The sequence below is a fragment of the Coregonus lavaretus genome (genome assembly GCF_964263955.1).
Source record: "Coregonus lavaretus genome assembly, chromosome: 1".
Classification (NCBI taxonomy): Eukaryota; Metazoa; Chordata; class Actinopteri; order Salmoniformes; family Salmonidae; genus Coregonus; species Coregonus lavaretus.
In genome coordinates, this window is record NC_139988.1 from 10,964,726 (window position 1) to 10,989,897 (window position 25,172).

The 25,172-nt window shown below is 43.8% G+C and overlaps 1 protein-coding gene across 1 annotated transcript in view; it reads left to right on the forward strand.

Moving 5' to 3' along the window:
- Nucleotides 1-3,437: 3,437 nt before the first annotated feature.
- LOC311126314 (neurabin-2-like) overlaps nucleotides 3,438-25,172 on the forward strand; it is a gene marked incomplete at both ends in the record, with an annotated part of 81,058 nt that continues 59,323 nt past the window's right edge. Inside the window, one exon of the mRNA XM_084158505.1 lies at nucleotides 3,438-4,907. Coding sequence (XP_084014631.1) covers nucleotides 3,438-4,907 — 1,470 coding nt within the window. The remainder of the gene's footprint in view (nucleotides 4,908-25,172) is intronic.

Sequence of the window (25,172 nt, forward strand, 5' to 3'; positions counted from 1 at the left end):
ATTTGTCTGTCATAGTTGACGTGTACCTATGATGAAAATTACAGGCCTCTCTCATCTTTTTAAGTGGGAGAACTTGCACAATTGGTGGCTGACTAAATACTTTTTTCCCCCACTGTATATACTGGCAGCACAATATGCCTCCTCTTATTATAAACCTATTTAATCACTGGTAAGTTCTCTAAAAGATCTATCGTAACACACAAATTATAATTTGCTATAGGATAAGTGATCAATGTAAATAAAAAATTGCTTGGTGTCATATTGACTAAACTTGACTGTTAAAATAAATCTCCAGCCTGTCCAGTCTGCCATCTTGTTTTGAGCTGTGATTGACAGGGCCAAGAGGAGAGGAGGGTCTTGTTTTGAAGCTGTGATTGACAGGGCCAAGAGGAGGGTCTTGTTTTGAGCTGTGATTGACAGGGCCAAGAGGAGCGGAGGGTCTTGTTTTGAGCTGTGATTGACAGGGCCAAGTTGAGAGGAGGGCTGGGTAGCATTCATCCAGGGGCTTCAGGGCTATTTCTGATCCACACACTACACAGTAATAACTTCCTAAAGTGTGTGTGTGTGTGTGTGTGTGTGTGACTCCATGCCTGTAGGTTTGAGAATACAATGAAAAGATCAGCCATGTAGTCTGCCTTCCATGACTAACTGTGTCACATTGCCACTTTCTCCTAGTGTTCCATGCCACCTATACAATGATAGGGGTAACTGCATTGCCAGTCATCATATCCAATCAATCCTCTGAATGATCTGGCACTTGTGATTCCACAAAATGTATGTGGGAAGGAAATGTCTTTAAAAAACATAAGAAAAACCATTAAATAAGACCCTGTCACTCTATTGTATAATGTCTACTACTAAAGCACCCTGAAAATGTATATTCTATGTTCTCTAAAAATGTAGTTGCTGGTTGGTGGCCCTTTCTATTTTATATCAGTCACTCTAAGATTTCATATCCGTATGCTAATACAGTGAGCTCCAAAAGTATTGGGACAGTGACACATTTAGTTGTTGTTTTGGCTCTGTACTCCTGCACTTTGGATGTGAAATGACACAACGACTGCGCGGTTAACGTGAAGACTGTCAGCTTTAATACCCGCAAGACACGCTAACCTCTCACCATTACAATAACAGGGGAGATTAGCATACCCCAAGACATGCTAACCTCTCACCATTACAATAACAGGGGAAGTTAGCATACCCCCAAGACATGATAACCTTTTTTGTATTTCATACTGGCCCCCCATGGGAATCGAACCAACAACCCTGGCGTTGCAAACGCCATGCACTACCAACTGAGCTACATCCCTGCCGGCCATTCCCTCCCATACCCTGGACGACGCTGGCACTATTGGATCTCTAGTGGCACAGCTAGCACTGCGATGCAGTGCCTGAGACCACTGCACCACTCAGGAGGCCAACGTATTAGTGTTTAGAAACATATTACGGTCCTCTGTAGCTCAATTGGTAGAGCATGGCGTGTGTAACGCCAGGGTAGTGGGTTCGATCCCCGGGACCACCCATATGTAAAAATGTATGCGCACATGACTAAGTTGCTTTGGATAAAAGTGTCTGCTAAATGGCATATTCTTATTTACAATAAAAGTGACTTCAAAATGACACAATACATGATTAACCTTTCATTTTCTATTGGAAACAAAATAATCTGAAACACAATCAAAACAAACAGCAAATGCTGCATACTCCAAGAAAGGTTAAAATCTAACCTTTCTCGTAAAAGCAGTTCTAAATTGCTGAGGTGTAGTCACTTTTTAGGACACAGGCTCAAGTGCACAGTACAAATATGATAAAAATATGAAAATATGAAATATTGTATTTGATGTATTTCCTATTCAACAAAACTGTATGAATAAGGCTTGAAATGACTTATATTTTTGGTAAATATAGTATAATCAATTTATAAAACGACTAACTATAAGATTTCACCTGTCTTATAACTGTAAAATACATATTTGTATATTTAATGTTAGAGAAAAAGTGCATCTTTTCTAAAAGTCTCTCTTGATCAAAACGTCTGCCCCCATCACTGTGATGTTATATTATATGTTTAATATGTTATAATTTCGGATATACATTTTTACTGGTCGTTATGTTAAACCTTATCTTCCTACATATTCTGAGATTTAGCTCATTTACAGTCTGTATTCGTAGATAGGGAAAACGCATTAGACGGACAAGGTAAGTCCCGTGTAGCTCAGTTGGTAGAGCAGGGTTGTGGGTTCGTTTCTCACGGGGGACCAGTATTAAAAAAAAATGTATGCACTCACTAACTGCAAATCGCTCTGGATAAGAGCGTCTGCTAAAATGCCTAAAAAAAAAATGTATGGAGCGCATGAGATGCAGAACCAGACTAGGCGGCATAGCCTACAAACCAACACGGTAGGGTTTTATAGTGAAGCTGAGAAAATAGTGCACAATGTCACTCACTGCTATAACATTGTATTATCAAACTTGTAGGCAAGACAGGTAGTGGATACAGGAAGCGACGATATAAAACGGATACATCATCATTGGACACAGTAATCTGACGCACTCGGGTTTTGATTTCCTCAGGGTCCTAAAGTGCCCTAAATTTGAGGGGTAAAGTAGATTTATGTTTATTTGCCTCGTCTATTGGATATCATATAATTGTAATGATATAAAACGTGTGTATGGAGTTGGCCTCACAAATATATTGATTATCACTATGTTTACATTCCCGGTGTAGGAATTAAAACGTAGAGGACCAATGAACCCGACCAGCGCTATGACCCTGTTGCATCACATCCTCAGCAGCGTTAACGTGGGTAAGCGCTATCCGGGATCATTGGGGCGTCCATACCCTAAACCCTAACCCCTATCCTAACCTTAACCATAACCCTTACCTAACCCTAACCCTAACCCTAACCCTAACCATTTAAAATGTAAACTTCAACGAGGTAACGCCAGAGTTTGGCCTTCCCAACGATCCCAGATAGCAACAACCGTTTTAGGTGAGCAAAGAGGACCCAGAGGAAGAAATCAGCAGCTCAGAAAATCAAGAGATCAAAATGATGCTGCTGCTCGTGAAAAGGGATTCAACTGAATAAATCTGTCGTCAGTGGAAAATCCAGCGTTCATTAGGATACTGTTCCAGTTTTCTGCAGTGATGTTTTTGTAACCAGGGCATTTTCCTCCTGGTTTTTGGTCAGGTTGGTGTTTTAATTACTAATGTATCGTTTACAATTTCCATAGGAATACATTGGATGCACGCACCCTAAAACAATACCGTCGTTTTTCTTATTCTCTTCTGCAATGTAATTGTAGTCGGCACCGCACATATGCGCACGGTCTCCCCAACATCATTGACTGTTGGTGAGAACGGACCAATTTATGCTGACAACCGAGGAAAGGGAAAGATGTCGTTGCTGAGCAGCCGTTGTGATGCTTGACTGATCATGATGAAGACCGATTCCACATCTTCCAAGAGCACCGGCTCAGGTTCGACGCTGAGGAGCCCATCCCCGCACCGGAACGCGTACGAGGCGGGGATGCAGGCGCTGAAGCCTGCCAAGGACAATGCTGCGAAAGGCGATCATATGCAGGAAGGCCCCCGCGGCCGCCGGAGCTATGGCTCCAACGTGCACCGTATCAAGAACATGTTCCAACAGATGCAAGGCCCAGGGAGCACATCTCCCTGCAGGGAGGGAGGGGAGGACCCGGAGAAGACTACTGAGAGGGTGCGTCTCTCCCTCCCCAGAGCCGGTAGCCTGAATGAGAATGTGGACCACAGCGCCTTGCTGAAGCTGGGATCCACTGTCTCAGAGCGGGTTAACCGGTTCGACCCTAATGCCAAAGCGGAGAATGGGCAGGTTCCCCGAGCCTCATCATCCAGCTACTCCAAGCTGCAGCAGACACGGAAGATCTTCGAACAACAGCAGGCGGCCCAGCAGCTGGAGCGGGAGAAGCAGGCTGCTGCCACCAACCGGGTCCTTCTGAAGATGGAGCAGACCTCTGGCCTGGGCTTCAAGGTGGCGCGGTTCAACGGCAGCACAGAGTCTCTGGACAGCCTGGACACCACCGAGGCTGTGTCCCCCACCGTCTCCCAGCTCAGCGCTGTCTTCGAACGGGCCTCAGAGCTCCGCAATAACCTGCATCGCCTCTCCTCCACACCTCCGCTGCCCTCCCGGGGGGTCAGCACCAAGGTGGGGGTGCAGCTCAACTCCAAAATCATCTCTAAGAGGGCGAACCGTGCTTCTGCCCGCCCATCAGCCAGCCAGGAGGAGGAAGGGGGTGGGGGGCGCAGCCAGAAGGACCAGGATGGGCCTCCCAGAAACCTCAGGGCCTCATCCTCCTCCACCTCCAATGGCCAAAACGGAGGGCAGAATGGAGGCCCTACACTCCCCAAGCCCAGAGAGGGCCGGGATAAGACTGGGCCAGACTTTGAGTCCCAGGCCAAAACTGAGGGCCAGTCTGAGGATCGTTCTGGCGACCAGGAGCCCAGCAGCACCGTAGTTAAAGCTGACATCCACCACGTCTCTCTGGAGAATAGAGAGAACAGTACAGTGAGAGAGGCCCAGCTAAAGGAGACCTCTCCCAAGGGCACTAGCAGTGAGAGGGGGAGGCAGGGTGGAGATGGAGAGATGGGCCAGGGGGGTACAGCGGAGGAGGGGGAAGAGAGGACTGTAAAGGAGGATCAGTCAGGGGGAGAACAGGTAGCTATCAGAACGTACAGCGCAGTAGGGGAGGACTCTGGAGGGAGCCAGCAGGAGCAGGAGGAGGAGGAGGAGGAGGAGGAGGAGGAGGAGGAGGAGGAGGAAGATGAGCGATACGAACCTGAGTCCAGCTGTCATGAGAAACCTGGGCTGCCTGAAGAGGAGGACCCTCCACCTAGCCGGAAGATCTGCTTCAGCACGGGGCCTATCAAGGTGACTTCACACACACACACACACACACACACACACACACACACACACACACACACACACACACACACACACACACACACACACACACACACAGTACACAGTCCACACCATTGCACTGCATTCAATTATATTTAGTACTTCATATGTCTCCATCTTTACAACCAGTCCTTATGTAGTGTGGCATTTGCTTCACGCCATACATTACTATATGCCTAGTCATTTCCCCCCTTGCCTCCTCTTCCCACTCCCCTCCCTCTGCCAGTAGCCATGTAGGTTGTTCCCAGCCAGTTGCCACTGCCTGCCTGGTCTGCCTGCATTCCCACTGTGCAGCTGAAAGAACCACTCCGTAGATTCTTCACAGAAATATAGCAGTGGGTGCTAGCTCTCTCTCTCTCTCTCTCTCTCTCTCTCTCTCTCTCTCTCTCTCTCTCTCTCTCTCTCTACTCAATTCAACTCAAGGGGCTTTATTGGCATGGGAAACATATGTTAACATTGCCAAAGCAAGTGAAGTAGATAATAATCAAAAGTGAAATAAACAATATAAAATTAACAGTAAACATTACACTCAGAAGTTCCAAAAGAATAAAGACATTTCAAATGTCATATTATGTCTATTTACAGTGTTGTAACGATGTGCAAATAGTTAAAAGTACAAAAGGGAAAATAAATAAACATAAATATGGGTTGTATTTACAATGGTGTTTGTGCTTCACTGGTTGCCCTTTTCTTGTGGCAACAGGTCAAAAATATTTCTGCTGTGATTGCACACTGTGCTATTTGATCCAATAGATATGGGAGTTTATCAAAATTGGATTTGTTTTCGAATTCTTTGTGGGTCTGTGTAATCTGAGGGAAATGTGTGTGTCAAATACGGTCATACTTTTGGCAGGAGGTTAGGAAGTGCAGCTTAGTTTAAACCTCATTTTGTGGGCGGTGTGCACATAGCCTTCTTCTCTTGAGATCCAGGTCTGCCTACGGCGGTCTCTCTCAATAGCAATTCTTACTGAGTCTGTACATAGAATTCTGCCTGCAGAGTCTCAATTTGATGTTTGTCCCATTTTGTGAATTCTTGGTTGGTGAGCGGATCCCAGACCTCACAACCATAAAGGGCAATGGGTTCTATAACTGATTCAAGTATTTTTAGCCAGGTCCTAATTGGTATGTCGAATTTTATGTTCCTTTTGATGACATAGAAGGCCCTTCTTGCCTTGTCTCTCAGATCGTTCACAGCTTTGTGGAAGTTACCTGTGGCGCTGATGTTTAGGCCGAAGTATGTATAGTTTTTGTGTGCTCTAGGGCAACGGTGTCTAGATGGAATTCGTTTTTGTGGTCCTGGCAACTGGACCTGTTTTGGAACACCATTATTTTTGTCTTACTGAGATTTACTGTCAGAGCCCAGGCCCTACTCTCTCACTACTCTCTCTCTCTCTCTCTCTCTACTCTCTCTACTCTCGCTCTACTCACTCTCTCTCTCTCCCTCTCTCTCTACTATCTCTCTTTACTCTCTCTCTCTTTCTCTCTCTCTCTGTAAATAATTGTTAGGGAGCAACAAAGAGGCAGAATAATTAGCGTAGCTGCTTTCCTATTGTGTGTCGGGACATTCTGACTGTCTGGGCTTATAAAAGGTCAACAGCAGTGCAGTGGTTGGTTTTATATGGGTGGCAGTAATGCACCTAAAAATATATTTTGCAGACTGCCATTAAACTCCAAAGAAGAAGTGGTTGGTTTATATGGGCTGGTTGGTGGTTGGTTCATGCCCATGTGCTTTAAGTAAGGTACATCACTAGATGAGGAAGAAGTCATATTCATGATTTATCTCTCAGCATGGTAGAGAAGGAGCTCTGAGATGGCTGTAGCCTCCATTATCCAGAATTATAATATAATATAATATGCCATTTAGCAGACGCTTTTATCCAAAGCGACTTACAGTCATGTGTGCATACATTTTTACGTATGGGTGGTCCCGGGGATCGAACCCACTACCCTGGCGTTACAAGCGCCATGCTCTACAAATTGAGCTACAGAGGACCAAATGCTAAATTTCCTGCTGATGGTCTAACAACTGTGGATGGGGTTCCCATTGTATTCAATTTAATTTTCACACCTGGCAGAATTACCTTTATTCGCCAATGACATTTATACCCATTTCAGACAGAAGGTGTGGTATGTTACCTGAAAAAAATCTAAGGCAATGTTTATATGACCCCCTTTCAAACAGCCCCTTAGTTACCACTTATGTTCAGGTAGACCCCTTTCTATATATCAGTGGGTAATTGGCAAACTGGGAGGGGTGGGGGGTGTTGTTAAACCATGGGGTCTGTTTGCAGTTCAAAGTAGGGAGGCGTTAAACAATGGAAGTGTAAATGATTTACCTGCTAAAAAACAGAGAACCATTCACACAGACCTGACATCTGTAGAGAAGCAGAGAACCATTCACACAGACCTGACACCTGTAGAGAAGGAGAGAACCATTCACACAGACCTGACACCTGTATAGAAGGAGAGAACCATTCACACAGACCTGACACCTGTATAGAAGCAGAGAACCATTCACACAGACCTGACACCTGTATAGAAGCAGAGAACCATTCACACAGACCTGACACCTGTATTTTGGTTACAGGGTTTGTGAAAATGCAGGAATTATGACAAAGTCTTTAGGTGGCTTTTATTTCTCCATGTTTTATTTCTTTATTTATTTCCTCCTACCGTTTTCAGAAATACCAAAAACCTGGTATAGAAATGCAGGCATGATACATTAGTGGGATTTTGGTCTGAGTATGAAAGGGTTAATACATATACCCAGAATTTGATTAGGTGAAATGGTGCTGCCATGGTAAACACAATCCACAGTAAACACAATCCAAAGTAAACACAAGCCACAGTAAACACAATTCACAGTAAACACAATCCACAGTAAACACAATCCAAAGTAAACACAAGCCACAGTAAACACAATCCACAGTAAACACAATCCAAAGTAAACAGAATCCACAGTAAACAGAATCCACAGTAAACACAATCCAAAGCAAACAGAATCCACAGTAAACAGAATCCACAGTAAGCAGAATCCACAGTAAACAGAATCCACAGTAAACAGAATCCATAGTAAACACAATCCACAGTATACACAATCAATCAATCAAATGTATTTATAAAGCCCTTTTTACATCAGCAGAAGTCACAAAGTGCTATACAGAAACCCAGCCTAAAACCCCAAACAGCAAGCAATGCAGATGTAGAAGCACGGTGGCTAAGAAAAACTCCCTAGAAAGGCAGAAACCGAGGAAGAAACCTAGAGAGGAACCAGGCTCTGAGGGGTGGCCAGTCCCCTTCTGGCTTTGCCGGGTGGAGATTATAACACTACATGGCCATTAAGGCCAGAATTTTCTCCAAGATGTTCAAACGATTATAGATGACCAGCAGGGTCAAATAATAATCACAGTGGTTGTAGAGGTTGCAACAGGTCAGTACATCAGTACATCTGGGGCGGCAGGTGGCTTAGTGGTTAAGAGCGTTGTGCCAGTAACCGAAAGGTCGCTGGTTCTAATCCCCGAGCCGACTAGGTGAAAAATCTGTCGATGTGCCCTTGAGCAAGGCACTTAACCCTAATTGCTCCTGTAAGTCGCTCTGGATAAGAGCGTCTGCTAAATGACTAAAAATTTAAATGTAAATCAGTAGTAAATATCACTTGGCTTTTCATAGCCGGTCATTTAGAGGTTGAAATAGCAGGTGCGGTAGAGAGAGAGAGTTGAAAACAGCAGGTCTGGGACAAGGTAGCACGTCCAGTGAACAGGTCAGGGTTCCATAGCCGCAGGCAGAACAGTTGAAACTGGAGCAGCAGCACGACCAGGTGGACTGGGGACAGCAAGGAGTCATCAGGCCAGGTAGTCCTGAGGCATGGTCCTTGGGCTCAGGTCCTCGGGGAGGGAGAGAGGGAAACACAATCCACAGTAAACATAATACAGACAGAATATATCAACAAAGAATTTCCGAATCCACATACACTATTTAGCAAAAAACTGAAGAATAATTATGCATGGTAGGATTTATAAACAATTTATAATGGAGTGAACATTCACACAGTTGCAATGTATTTTCTACAAACCGATATGATTTCGATATCGAATCGAAAATGCAACTGATATCGATATAGATTTTCAATATTGGTGCCCATCACTAATGGATTTAGTCTGCGGGCAAGACTAAATACCTGAAAATGATCAGAGAGGTTGAGGGTAGAGGAAGTTCAGGAGTAAAAACAAACAAAATAGAATTATAGTAAAATTGACTGTGTCCATAAAATGTATATAGTATGTAAAGCTGGAAGTAGAGGCCTAAGCATTGTTGTTCACTAGTTTACTCCAACTAGGGAAGGGGTGGTGGGGTTGGAAAGTAATAAAAGGAAATTTATTTAAAAAAAAGAATATATATATACAGTGGGGAGAACAAGTATTTGATACACTGCCGATTTTGCAGGTTTTCCTACTTTCAAAGCATGTAGAGGTCTGTAATTTTTATCATAGGTACAATTAAACTGTGAGAGACGGAATCTAAAACAAAAATCCAGAAAATCACATTGTATGATTTTTAAGTAATTAATTAGCATTTTATTGCATGACATAAGTATTTGATCACCTACCAACCAGTAAGAATTCCGGCTCTCACAGACCTGTTAGTTTTTCTTTAAGAAGCCCTTCTGTTCTCCACTCATTACCTGTATTAACTGTACCTGTTTGAACTCGTTACCTGTATAAAAGACACTCAACACACACTCAATCAAACAGACTCCAACCTCTCCACAATGGCCAAGACCAGAGAGCTGTGTAAGGACATCAGCGATAAAATTGTAGACCTGCACAAGGCTGGGATGGGCTACAGGACAATAGGCAAGCAACTTGGTGAGAAGGCAACAACTGTTGGCGCAATTATTAGAAAATGGAAGAAGTTCAAGATGACGGTCAATCACCCTCGGTCTGGGGCTCCATGCAATATCTCACCTCGTGAGGCATCAATGATCATGAGGAAGGTGAGGGATCAGCCCAGAACTACACGGCAGGACCTGGTCAATGACCTGAAGAGAGCTGGGACCACAGTCTCAAAGAAAACCATTAGTAACACACTACGCCGTCATGGATTAAAACCCTGCAGCGCACGCAATGTCCCCCTGCTCAAGCCAGCGCATGTCCAGGCCCGTCTGAAGTTTGCCAATGACCATCTGGATGATCCAGAGGAGGAATGGGAGAAGGTCATGTGGTCTGATGAGACAAAAATAGAGCTTTTTGGTCTAAACTCCACTCGCCATGTTTGGAGGAAGAAGAAGGATGAGTACAACCCCAAGAACACCATCCCAACCGTGAAGCATGGAGGTGGAAACATCATTCTTTGGGGATGCTTTTCTGCAAAGGGGACAGGATGACTGCACCGTATTGAGGGGAGGATGGATGGGGCCATGTATCGCGAGATCTTGGCCAACAACCTCCTTCCCTCAGTAAGAGCATTGAAGATGGGTCGTGGCTGGGTCTTCCAGCATGACAACGACCCGAAACACACAGCCAGGGCAACTAAGGAGTGGCTCCGTAAGAAGCATCTCAAGGTCCTGATGTGGCCTAGCCAGTCTCAAGACCTGAACCCAATAGAAAATCTTTGGAGGGAGCAGAAAGTCCGTATTGCCCAGCGACAGCCCCGAAACCTGAAGGATCTGGAGAAGGTCTGTATGGAGGAGTGGGCCAAAATCCCTGCTGCAGTGTGTGCAAACCTGGTCAAGACCTACAGGAAACGTATGATCTCTGTAATTGCAAACAAAGGTTTCTGTACCAAATATTAAGTTCTGCTTTTCTGATGTTTCAAATACTTATGTCATGCAATAAAATGCAAATTAATTACTTAAAAATCATACAATGTGATTTTCTGGATTTTTGTTTTAGATTCCGTCTCTCACAGTTGACGTGTACCTATGATAAAAATTACAGACCTCTACATGCTTTGTAAGTAGGAAAACCTGCAAAATCGGCAGTGTATCAAATACTTGTTCTCCCCACTGTATATGTATGTATATGTATTTATATGTATGTGCCTTGTGAAAGTATTCACCCCCTTGGCATTTTTCCTATTTTGTTGCTTTACAACATGGAATTAAAATTGATTTTTTGGGGTTTTGTATTATTTGATTTACACAACATGCCTACCACTTTGAAGATGCAAAATATTTTTTCCTGTGAGACAAACAAGAAAAGAAAACAAAAAAACAGAAAACTTGAGCGTGCATAATTATTCACCCCCCCCAAAGTCAATACTTTATAGAGCCACCTTTTGCAGCAATTACAGCTGCAAGTCTCTTGGGTTATGTCTCTATGAGCTTGGCACATCTAGCCACTGGGATTTTTGCCCATTCTTCAAGGCAAAACTGCTCCAGCTCCTTCAAGTTGGATGGGTTCCCCTTGCTTAGTAGTGTTGCAGGGCCTTTCAGAACTGGTGTATATATACTGAGATCATGTGACAGTTCATGTGACACTTAGATTGCACACAGGTGGACTTTATTAAATATGCACGCACCACTTTTCCGTTATTAATTTTATGAAACAATTAATTTTTTTCATTTCACTTCACCAATTTGGACTATTTTGTGTATGTCCATTACATGAAATCCAAATAAAAATCCATTTAAATTACAGGATGTAATGCAACAAAATAGGAAAAATGCCAAGGGGGATGAATACTTTTGCAAGGCACTGTATGTGTGTGTATGTATGTATATGTATATATATATACAGTGGGGAAAAAAAGTATTTAGTCAGCCACCAATTGTGCAAGTTCTCCCACTTAAAAAGATGAGAGAGGCCTGTAATTTTCATCATAGGTACACGTCAACTATGACAGACAAATTGAGATTTTTTTTCTCCAGAAAATCACATTGTAGGATTTTTAATGAATTTATTTGCAAATTATGGTGGAAAATAAGTATTTGGTCACCTACAAACAAGCAAGATTTCTGGCTCTCACAGACCTGTAACTTCTTCTTTAAGAGGCTCCTCTGTCCTCCACTCGTTACCTGTATTAATGGCACCTGTTTGAACTTGTTATCAGTATAAAAGACACCTGTCCACAACCTCAAACAGTCACACTCCAAACTCCACTATGGCCAAGACCAAAGAGCTGTCAAAGGACACCAGAAACAAAATTGTAGACCTGCACCAGGCTGGGAAGACTGAATCTGCAATAGGTAAGCAGCTTGGTTTGAAGAAATCAACTGTGGGAGCAATTATTAGGAAATGGAAGACATACAAGACCACTGATAATCTCCCTCGATCTGGGGCTCCATGAAACATCTCACCCCGTGGGGTCAAAATGATCACAAGAACGATGAGCAAAAATCCCAGAACCACACGGGGGGACCTAGTGAATGACCTGCAGAGAGCTGGGACCAAAGTAACAAAGCCTACCATCAGTAACACACTACGCCGCCAGGGACTCAAATCCTGCAGTGCCAGACGTGTCCCCCTGCTTAAGCCAGTACATGTCCAGGCCCGTCTGAAGTTTGCTAGAGTGCATTTGGATGATCCAGAAGAGGATTGGGAGAATGTCATATGGTCAGATGAAACCAAAATATAACTTTTTGGTAAAAACTCAACTCGTCGTGTTTGGAGGACAAAGAATGCTGTGTTGCATCCAAAGAACACCATACCTACTGTGAAGCATGGGGGTGGAAACATCATGCTTTGGGGCTGTTTTTCTGCAAAGGGACCAGGACGACTGATCCGTGTAAAGGAAAGAATGAATGGGGCCATGTATCGTGAGATTTTGAGTGAAAACCTCCTTCCATCAGCAAGGGCATTGAAGATGAAACGTGGCTGGGTCTTTCAGCATGACAATGATCCCAAACACACCGCCCGGGCAACGAAGGAGTGGCTTCGTAAGAAGCATTTCAAGGTCCTGGAGTGGCCTAGCCAGTCTCCAGATCTCAACCCCATAGAAAATCTTTGGAGGGATTTGAAGTCCGTGTTGCCCAGCGACAGCCCCAAAACATCACTGGTCTAGAGGAGATCTGCATGGAGGAATGGGCCAAAATACCAGCAACAGTGTGTGAAAACCTTGTGAAGACTTACAGAAAACGTTTGACCTGTGTCATTGCCAACAAAGGGTATATAACAAAGTATTGAGAAACTTTTGTTATTGACCAAATACTTATTTTCCACCATAATTTGCAAATAAATTCATTAAAAATTCTACAATGTGATTTTCTTGATTTTTTTTTCTCAATTTGTCTGTCATAGTTGACGTGTACCTATGATGAAAATTACAGGCCTCTCTCATCTTTTTAAGTGGGAGAACTTGCACAATTGGTGGCTGACTAAATAAAATTTTTCCCCACTGTATATATTTGCGAGAAAAAAATGCAAATGGGGGATTGGATGTGATGCAGACACTTACATTGATGGAAGTTACAATCTATCTGCAATATTAAAGCTGATATACAGTGGGGAGAACAAGTATTTGATACACTGTGTCACGCCCTGGCTCTGGGGACTCTTTTATGTTGAGCCAGGGTGTGTAGGTTCTATGTTATAGATTTCTAGGTTTCTGTTCTAGATCGTTGTATTTCTATGTTGGCCAGGGTGGTTCCCAATCAGAGGCAGCTGATTCTCGTTGTCTCTGATTGGGAACCATACTTAGGCAGCCTGTTGGCACTTTTGTATTGTGGGATCTTGATCCGTAAGGTTTGTGTTTTACCCTAGGACTTCACGTATCGTTTATTGTTTTGTTCGTGTGTGTACTCATTAAAAGAATGTACGCTTATCACACTGCGCCTTGGTCCGCTCATTACGACGATCGTGACACACTGCCGATTTTGCAGGTTTTCCTACTTACAAAGCATGTAGAGGTCTGTAATTTTTATCATAGGTACACTTCAACTGTGAGAGATGGAATCTAAAACAAAATCCAGAAAATCACATTGTATGATTTTTAAGTAATTAATTTGCATTTTATTGCATGACATAAGTATTTGATACATCAGAAAAGCAGAACTTAATATTTGGTACAGAAACCTTTGTTTGCAATTACAGAGATCATACGTTTCCTGTAGGTCTTGACCAGGTTTGCACACACTGCAGCAGGGATTTTGGCCCACTCCTCCATACAGACCTTCTCCAGATCCTTCAGGTTTCGGGGCTGTCGCTGGGCAATACAGACTTTCAGCTCCCTCCAAAGATGTTCTATTGGGTTCAGGTCTGGAGACTGGCTAGGCCACTCCAGGACCTTGAGATGCTTCTTACGGAGCCACTCCTTAGTTGCCCTTGTTGTGTGTTTCGGGTCGTTGTCATGCTGGAAGACCCAGCCACGACCCATCTTCAATGCTCTTACTGAGGGAAGGAGGTTGTTGGCCAAGATCTTGCGATAAATGGCCCCATCCATCCTCCCCTCAATATGGTGCAGTCGTCCTGTCCCCTTTGCAGAAAAGCATCCCCAAAGAATGATGTTTCCACCTCCATGCTTCACGGTTGGGATGGTGTTCTTGGGGTTGTACTCATCCTTCTTCTTCCTCCAAACATGGCGAGTGGAGTTTAGACCAAAAAGCTCTATTTTTGTCTCATCAGACCACATGACCTTCTCCCAATTCCTCCTTTGGATCATCCAGATGGTCATTGGCATACTTTAGACGGGCCTGGACATGCACTGGCTTGAGCAGGGGGACCTTGCGTGCGCTGCAGGATTTTAATCCATGACGGCGTAATGTGTTACTAATGGTTTTCTTTGAGACTGTGGTCCCAGCACTCTTCAGGTCATTGACCAGGTCCTGCCGTGTAGTTCTGGGCTGATCCCTCACCTTCCTCATGATCATTGATGCCCCATGAGGTGAGATCTTGCATGGAGCCCCAGACCGAGGGTGATTGACCGTCATCTTGAACTTCTTCCATTTTCTAATAATTGCGCCAACAGTTGTTGCCTTCTCACCAAGCTGCTTGCCTATTGTCCTGTAGCCCATACCAGCCTTGTGCAGGTCTACAATTTTATCCCTGATGTCCTTACACAGCTCTCTGGTCTTGGCCATTGTGGAGAGGTTGGAGTCTGTTTGATTGAGTGTGTGGACAGGTGTCTTTTATACAGGTAATGAGTTCAAACAGGTGCAGTTAATACAGGTAATGAGTGGAGAACAGGAGGGCTTCTTAAAGAAAACTAACAGGTCTGTGAGAGCCGGAATTCTTACTGGTTGGTAGGTGATCAAATACTTATGTCATGCAATAAAATGCAAATTAATTACTTAAAAATCATAGAATGTGATTTTCTGGATTTTTGTTTTAGATTCCGTCTCTCACAGTTGAAGTGTACCTATGATAAAAATTACAGACCTCTACATGCTTTGTAAGTAGGAAAACCTGCAAAATCGGCAGTGTATCAAATACTTGTTCTCCCCACTGTACTCCCTAAAATAAAAAAATTAAATAAAAAAGACTAAATACCTGTTGTTCTCGAATTCTCACAAAAATGATTCAGATGGACTACATATTTATTTATTGGATGGTTCTCCCATTGATCAGGTTCTCGCCTATAAATAATATATAGATATCTAAAGTGGGTTTATTTTTAAAAAATAGATTTGGCCTCTCCCTAAGTAGCAGGAAGCAGATTGTACAGTCAACTTTCTTGCCAGTTCTTGACTATGATGACACCGTTTACCAGATTGCAGAAGCCACTGCTCTTAAACCTTTGGATGCCGTCTACAATAGCACCCTTCACTTTATCACAGGTGACAGTTTTAATACTCACCACTGCATCCTGTATCAAAAGGTTGGCTGGTCCTCATTAAAGTCCCGTAGATCACTTCATTACTCCCCTTTTTGTTTACAAAGCTCTACTACACAAACTTCCAACTTACCTAACTTTGTTGTTGAAGTAGAAAAACAGGAGGTACCAAACCCGTTCACACGGTGGGTTAACTCTTCAGGTCCCTCTGGTCACCAATGTAGGTAAATCCTCCTTTAGTTTTAGTGCCCCCCGTTGTTGGAATAACTAGCAAAATTCCTTGCATCTTGATTCCCTGGTGCTGCTAGGGCAGTTTAGGACTTTGGTGTTAAATTAATTCATTGAATATTGCAGTTGTTTCCATTGATCGTAGTGGTTTATTTGTTGAAATTGTAGTATTTTTGTATTATTATTGTTTTTTTTGGAATGTTCATTTTCTTAATTGTGAAAATATTTGTACTCAGGGCACCATTGGCAATGAGACCCTGGTCTTAATGGGGCCCCGAATAAATACAAGTAAAAATATATATATATTATAGACATACACCATAGTCATACACTATTGGAGAAAGCATAATAAGATGGAGCCTATAGCCAAGCCATATCCAGGCAAGGAGGAGAGAAGTTGATTCAGAGTGTCTCTCTACTGACTGGGAAGTGTAATGATCTGAGAGGCAGCGTACGATTCTCTGCTACCCCAGCTCAGTATCACTGCTCTGTCACAGGCTGCGTCCCAAATGGCACCCTATTCCCTATATAGCGCACTACTTTTGACCAGGGATCATAGTCCAAAAGTAGTGTTCTATGAAGGGAATGGGCTCTGGTCAAAAGTAGTGCACTATGTAGGGAATAGGGTGCCATTTGGGATGCAGACCTGTTCTCTGCTATCCCAGCTCAGTCTCACTGCACTGCCCTGAGGTCTCCAGAATTAACATGGAGAGAGAGAAGCCCTGCCAAGTCAAATGGGCCTTGATACTATTAGCTCCCACCCTCACAGTGCCAGCAAGCAGCGACTGAGAGAGTTCTTGCCTCTATCATGACAATTCATGTTGAAAGTTTCCCCTCTCTCTCAATTCAATTCAATTCAATTTAAGGGCTATATTGGCATGGGAAACGTGTGTTAACATTGCCAAAGCAAGTGAAGTAGATAGTAAACAAAAATAAACAATAAATATTAACAGTAAACATTACACTCAGAAGTTTCAAAAGAATAAAGACATTTCAAATGTCATATTATGTATATATACAGTGTTGTAACAATGTGCAAATAGTTAAAGTACAAATGGGAAAATAAATAAACATAAATATGGGTTGTATTTACAATGGTGTTTGTTCTTCACTGGTTGCCCTTTTCTTGTGGCAACAGGTCACAAATCTTGCACACTGTGGTTTTTCACCCAGTAGATAAGGGAGTTTATCAAAATTGGGTTTGTTTCGAATTCTTTGTGGATCGCTGTAATCTGAGGGAAATATGTGTCTCTAATATGGTCATACATTTGGCAGGAGGTTAGGAAGTGCAGCTCAGTTTAAACCTCATTTTGTGGGCAGTGTGCACATAGCCTGTCTTCTCTTGAGAGCCAGGTCTGCCTACGGCGGCATCTCTCAATAGCAAAGCTGTGCTCACTGAGTCTGTATATAGTCAAAGCTTTCCTTCATTTTGGGTCAGTCACAGTGGTCAGGTATTCTGCCACTGTGTACTCTCTGTTTAGGGCCAAATGGCATTCTAGTTTGCTCTGTTTTTTGGTTAATTCTTTCCTATGTGTCAAGTAATTCTCTTTTTGTTTTCTCATGATTTGTTTGGGTCTAAGTGTGTTGATTCCAGTAAATATCTATATATTTGTCTTTCTCTCTCTTTCTGTCTCTCTGTGGTACAGGGAGTGCTTGTGCTTGACCATTTTTGTGAATATTTCCCCCTCATTGTAACCATGCTCTCCCTCTCACCCAGACGCCCACACACAGGGGTTGTTGTGGTGACAGCCGTTGGGGTCTGTTTCAAATGTACAGTATATCGTTTTTATCTTCTAAAACTGGCACAAACAGCATCGCTGGTAGAGTTCAGTTCACACTACTGGCTTTGTTCACTCTTTCTAACACCCTGCTTTCTTTTTCTCTCTTTCTCTAACTCCCTTTCTCTCTCTTTCTCTATCTCCCTCTTTTTTTTCTCTCTCTCTGCCACCATTCTCCTCCTGTTTTTTTTTGTAAGTGGATAAAAATAGCAGCATTGTGATCACCACAGACAGGCCTCTCCTTTGGGCTGTCTGCTTGTTTTAAACACAGGAAGCTGCTCTCCAGCTCCTCATTTCTTATTGATTTATTTATTTGGTTGTCCATACTCTATATTTCCTGTTTGTACATCACTGTATTTCATAACTGTTCTCTCCTGTTCTCTTGGTACAATATGCATTGAATTATTGAGCCTAGCATTGATTGGGATATTAGAGATTTTTTGTTGTTGAGATAATCTCCTTTGAATTTGTTACACTATGTCAACCAGTGACATTATTCACCTGGCTTGCTCCCTCTCCAACTATCGTACCACCTCGAACCATCCTTCCTCAGTCCTCTCTCTCTGATGAATATCTGCAGCCTACACAGTGACAGCACATAATAATCATAGTCAGTGCTAGCTTCAATACACATTTGTTTTTTTACACTCTCTGCAATTCAAACAAATAACGAAAACAAAAGTAGTATTTGTTGCGATTTTAGCCCAGTAGACTTTGTTGACTAGATATTGAAATGTGTTGAAAACCCATTTAGCAGGTAGAAATTGTAGTATTTTTGCAGCATTAGTAAAATTGAGGGTCTTTAGTTTAGATGTAATGCAGCACAATGTAGCCAGCTATCCTAAAACTGTCCATACCATGAATCTGTTGGCCAGCCATATCTAACACACTGTATCCAGTGAATCCATTGGCCAGTCATATCTCACACACTGTACTATCCAGTGAATCTATTGGCCAGTAATATCTAACATACTGTATCCAGTGAATCTTTTGGCCAGTCATATCTAACATATCAATAAGCATTTTGCTACGGCTGGCCATGCCTTCCACCTGGCTACTCTACCCCGGCCACCAGCTCTGCACCCTCCGCTGCAACTTGCCCATGCCCCCCCCCCCGCTCCTCCTTCACCCAAATTCAGATAGCTGATGTCCTGAAAGAGCTGCTAAATCTGGACCCCTACAAATCAGCTGGGCTAGACAATCTGGACCCTTTCTTTCTAAAATTAGCCGCCGGAATTGTCGCAACCCCTATTACTAGCCTGTTCAACCTCTCTTTCGTATCGTCTGAGATCCCCAGAGATTGGAAAGCTGCCGCGGTCATCCCCCTCTTCAAAGGGGGTGACACTCTAGACAAATTGTTACAGACCTATATCCATCCTGCCCTGCCTTTCGAAAGTATTTGAAAGCCAAGTTAACAAACAGATCATCTACCATTTCGAATCCCACCGTACCTTCTCCGCTATGCAATCTGGTTTCTCAGCTGGTCATGAGTGCACCTCAGCCACGCTCAAGGTCCTAAACGATATTATAACCGCGATCGATAATAGACAGTACTGTGCAGCCGTCTTCATTGACCTGGCCAAGGCTTTTCACTCTGTCAATCACCGCATTCTAATTGGCAGACTAAATAGCCTTGGTTTCTCAAATGACTGCCTTGCCTGGTTCACCAACTACTTCTCAGATAGAGTTCAATGTGTAAAATCGGAGGGCCTGTTGTCTGGACCTCTGGCAGTCTCTATGGGGGTGCCACAGGGTTCAAATCTCGGGCCGACTCTATTCTCTGTGTGTATCAATGATGTCGCTCTTGCTGCTGGTGACTCTCAGATCCACCTCTACGCAGACGACACCATTTTGTATACATCTGGCCCTTCATTGGACACTGTGTTAACAAACCTCCAAACGAGCTTCAATGCCATACAACACTCCTTCAGTGGACTCCAACTGCTCTTAAACGCTAGTAAAACTAAATGCATGCTCTTCAATCGAACGCTGCTTGCACCTGCCCGCCCGACTAGAATCACTACTCTCGGCGGGTCTGACTTAGAATATGTGGACAACTACAAATACCTAGGTGTCTGGTTAGATCGTAAACTCTCCTTCCAGACTCACATTAAGCATTTCCAATCCAAAGTTAAATCTAGAATCGGCTTCCTATTTTGCAACAAAGCCTCCTTCACTCTAAACATGCCCTCGTAAAACTGACTATCCTACCGATCCTTGACTTCGGCGATGTCATTTACAAAATAGCTTCCAACACTCTACTCAGCAAATTGGAAGTAGTCTATCACAGTGCCATCCGTTTTGTCACCAAAGCCCCATATACTACCCACCATTGTGACCTGTACGCTCTCGTTGGCTGGCCCTCACTACATATTCGTCGCCAAACCCACTGGCTCCAGGTCATCTATAAATCACTTCTAGGCAAATCCCCGCCTTATTTTAGAACATTGGTCACCATAGCAACACCCACCCGTAGTATGCGCTCCAGCAGGTATATCTCACTGGTCATCCCCAAAGCCAACACCTCCTTTGGCCGCCATTCCTTCCAGTTCTCTGCTGCAAATGACTGGAACGAACTGCAAAAATCTCTGAAGCTGGAGACACTTATCTCCCTCACTAACTTTAAGCATCAGTTGTCAGAGCAGCTTCCGATCACTGCACCTGTACACAGCCCATCTGTAATTAGCCCACCCAACTACCTCATCCCCATATTGTTATTTACATTGTTATTTATTTTGCTCATTTGTACCCCAGTATCTCTATTTGCACATCATCTTCTGCACATCTAGCACTCCAGTGTTAATACTAAATTGTAATTATTTTGCACTATGGCCTATTTATTGCCTTACCTCCATAACTTACTACATTTGCACACACTGTATGTAGATTTTCTATTGTGTTATTGACTGTACGTTTTGTTTATTCCATATGTAACTCTGTGTTGTTGTTGTTTTTATCGCACTGCTTTGCTTTATCTTGGCCAGGTCGCAGTTGTAAATGAGAACTTGTTCTCAACTGGCTTACCTGGTTAAATAAAGGTGAAATAAAACATTTATAAATAAACACACTGTATCCAGTGAATCTATTGGCTAGTCATATCTCACACACTGTACTATCCAGTGAATCTATTGGCTAGTCATGTCTCACACACTGTACTATCCAGTGAATCTATTGGCCAGTCATTTTTTATTTATTTATTTTATTTAACCTTTATTTAACTAGGCAAGTCAGTTAAGAACAAATTATTATTTACAATGGCGGCCTACCAAAAGGCAAAAGGCCTCCTGCGGGGATGGGGGCTGCCCACGAGAAGGGGAGGAGGGTCCAGGCAGATAATCAACAAGGTCATTCTGTCCCACTTTTCTGGCTGGGCTGCACCGTATTAGACTGTCTATGGGCTGCACCGTATTAGACTGTCTATGGACTGCACTGTATTAGACTGTCTATGGGCTGCACCGTATTAGACTGTCTATGGACTGCACCATATTAGACTGTCTATGGACTGCACCGTATTAGACTGTCTATGGACTGCACCGTATTAGACTGTCTATGGACTGCACCGTATTAGACTGTCTATGGACTGCACCATATTAGACTGTCTATGGACTGCACCATATTAGACTGTCTATGGACTGCACCGTATTAGACTGTCTATGGACTGCACCATATTAGACTGTCTAAGGACTGCACCGTATTAGACTGTCTATGGACTGCACCATATTAGACTGTCTAAGGACTGCACCGTATTAGACTGTCTATGGACTGCACCATATTAGACTGTCTATGGACTGCACCGTATTAGACTGTCTATGGACTGCACCGTATTAGTCTGTCTATGGACTGCACCATATTAGACTGTCTAAGGACTGCACCGTATTAGACTGTCTATGGACTGCACCATATTAGACTGTCTATGGACTGCACCGTATTAGACTGTCTATGGACTGCACCGTATTAGTCTGTCTATGGACTGCACCATATTAGACTGTCTAAGGACTGCACCGTATTAGACTGTCTATGGACTGCACCATATTAGACTGTCTATGGACTGCACCGTATTAGACTGTCTATGGACTGCACCGTATTAGTCTGTCTATGGACTGCACCATATTAGACTGTCAATGCCTCTATGGGCTGCACCCCCCAACTCAATGCACACTACAGTACAGTCCTCCTGCATGCAGGCTCTGTGTGTGGTTTCTGTATGCGAAGAGCACTACCTCAGATTAGTTTATCTACAGACCTTGTTACTTAACGTTGCACACTAGTGCTTTCTGTTGGTGTCTGGGGATGAGTCACAAATAGGTGACTTCTCTTTTCTGACAACTTCCTTTAGCCCATGACAAAGTGCAATACCAATATAATACAGTAGGTATGGCTTATGTAAGGACAATAGGTAGGCTACATCCTCATTTGGTCTTCTTCATACACTTCTCCAGTGCCTGTGTTGTCCTTCCTTACACCCAACCCAAGATGGCGTAGTAGTGCAGTCCTGTTTTTGTCGTGTGTCTGTAAATAGCCTGTAAATACCCTGTTTTTTTTGTATTTTTCGTACATATTTTCCTATCAGACTTTTCATCCTTCTACAAAATATATTTTCCTGCAACCCGCCTCACTCAATGTGGAACGGATTATATTATTGACTTACCTTTTATCTAGAATCTTCAGTTGAAACTAGCTAGCCAGCTAACTAGCTACTTGCTATTAGCCACAGTTGCTATTTCACCCAGAACATTGGATTTTCTGCCGGAATAATTTAATCACTGGACATTAATCACCGGATCGCAACTAGCTAGCCGCAACCGAATGGATGTTGCTGTTTGGCTAATCACCACTGCCCCCGATGCAAGCACCAGTTAGCCTCGAACTAGCCTAGTGCCAGGCTCATATCCCGGCTATCTACCTCTAGGTCTACCGGACGGGAGTAGCCAGCTAACTAGCTACTTGCTATCAGCTACTGTTAGCGGTTTTTCACCATTGTCCGTGGCCTGCACCACCTACCAGCCAGCTCTAGTCTGGACTATTATTCGGCCAGTCTGCACTGTCTGCACAGCGCGTTATCGACCCAGAACATATCAGTTTTTCTGCCGGAATCACTGAATCACTGGACCTTTAACTCCGGATTCATCGCTACCAGCTAGCTGCAACAAAATGGACGTTGAGGTCTGGCTAATCATCCTGAGCTAGGCCCATCTCCCATCTCCCATCTCCCAGCTATCTACCTCTCTGTCAACCGGACGGGACCACCTAGTGTTGACACGGAGCCCAGCCGATCCTACACGACTGGTCTGCCGACAAAATCGTCTGATGAGGTAGATTTTACAACAGGCTTCCCGTTACGACGTCGACCACGAAGATTCCATCTGCTAGCCCCGGCCTGCTAGCACACGCTAGCCGTGCCCTCTTGCTCGCTAGTGCTTTAGCAGCCCCCGAACTACCTCCGAACTATCCTATTGCTGTTCACCGGACCTTATGATAACTCAGCTATACAGCTGATGTCTGCTGGACTGTTCCTTTTTACGGTACTGCATCCTGTTTATGTTTAGCCTCAGCCCAAACTGTGTCGTCATTACCAGCTGTTGTCTTAGCTCTCTCAAAATACACCTGTGATTGCTTTATGCCTCTCTCCCTTGTCAATATGGTTAGCTTATTGTTGTTTCGGTTATTTCTAATTGTACTATTTCACTGTAGATCCCCCAGCCCAGCTAAACCTGCCTTAGATAGCTCCTTTGTCCCACCCCCCATACACGCGGAGACCGACTCAATTGGTGCCTCCAGTGATGCTATCTCTTTCATTGTTACCCAACGCTTAGGTTTACCTCCACTTTACTCATATCCTTCCATATCCTTGTCTGTACATAATGCCCTGAATCTTTTCTACCATGCCCGGAAATCTGCCCCCTTTATTCTATGTACCCAACACACTAGAAGACCAGTTCTTAAAGCCTTTAGCCGTATCCTTATTCTAGTCCTCCTCTGTTCCTCTGGTGATGTAGAGGCTAACCCAGGCCCTGCAGCCCTCAGTATCACTCCTACTCCCCAGGCGCTATCATTTGCTGACTTCTGTAATCGCAAAAGTCTTGGTTTCTTGCACGTAAATATCAGAAGTCTACTTCCTAAGTTTGAGTTATTCACTGCGTTAGCACACTCCGCCAACCCTGATGTTCTAGCAGTGTCTGAATCCTGGCTTAGGAAGGCCACCAAAAATTCTGAAATTTCCATCCCCAACTATAACATTTTCCGTCTAGATAGAACTGCCAAAGGGGGTGGAGTTGCAATCTACTGTAGAGATAGCCTGCAGAGCTCTATCATACTATCCAGGTCTGTGCCCAAACAGTTTGAGCTTCTACTTCTAAAAATCCACCTTTCCAGAAATAAGTCTCTCACTGTTGCCGCTTGCTACAGACCCCCCTCAGCCCCCAGCTGTGCCCTGGATACCATATGTGAATTGATTGCCCCCCATTTATCCTCAGAGTTCGTACTGCTTGGTGACCTAAATTGGGATATGCTTAACACCCCGGCCATCCTACAATCCAAACTAGATGCCCTCAATCTCACACAAATTATCAACGAACCTACCAGGTACAACCCTAAATCCGTAAACATGGGTACCCTCATAGATATCATCCTGACTAACTTACCCTCTAAATACACCTCCGCTGTCTTCAACCAGGATCTCAGCGATCACTGCCTTATTGCCTGCGTCCGTAACGGGTCCGCGGTCAAACGACCACCCCTCATCACTGTCAAACGCAGGCCTTCCTAATTGACCTGGCCCAGTTATCCTGGATGGATATAGATCTCATTCCGTCAGTAGAGGATGCCTGGTTGTTCTTTAAAAGTAATTTCCTCTCAATCTTAAATAAACATGCCCCATTCAAAAAATACAGAACTAAGAACAGATATAGCCCCTGGTTCTCCTCAGACTTGACTGCCCTTGACCAGCACAAAAACATCCTGTGGCGTACTGCATTAGCATCAAATAGCCCCCGCGATATGCAACTTTTCAGGGAAGTTAGGAACCAATATACACAAGCAGTCAGGAAAGCAAAGGCTAACTTTTTCAAACAGAAATTTGCATCCTGTAGCACTAACTCCAAAAAGTTTTGGGACACTGTAAAGTCCATGGAGAATAAGAGCACTTCCTCCCAGCTGCCCACTGCACTGAGGCTAGGAAACACTATCACCACCGATAAATCTACAATGATCGAGAATTTCAACAAGCATTTTGCTACGGCTGGCCATGCTTTCCACCTGGCTACCACTACCCCGGCCACCAACTCTGCACCCTCCGCTGCAACTTGCCCATGCCCCCCCCCCGCTTCTCCTTCACACAAATTCAGACAGCTGATGTTCTGAAAGAGCTGCAAAATCTGGACCCTTACAAATCAGCTGGGCTAGACAATCTGGACCCTTTCTTTCTAAAACTAGCCGCCGAAATTGTCGCAACCCCAATTACTAGCCTGTTCAACCTCTCTTTCGTAACGTCTGAGATCCCCAGAGATTGGAAAGCTGC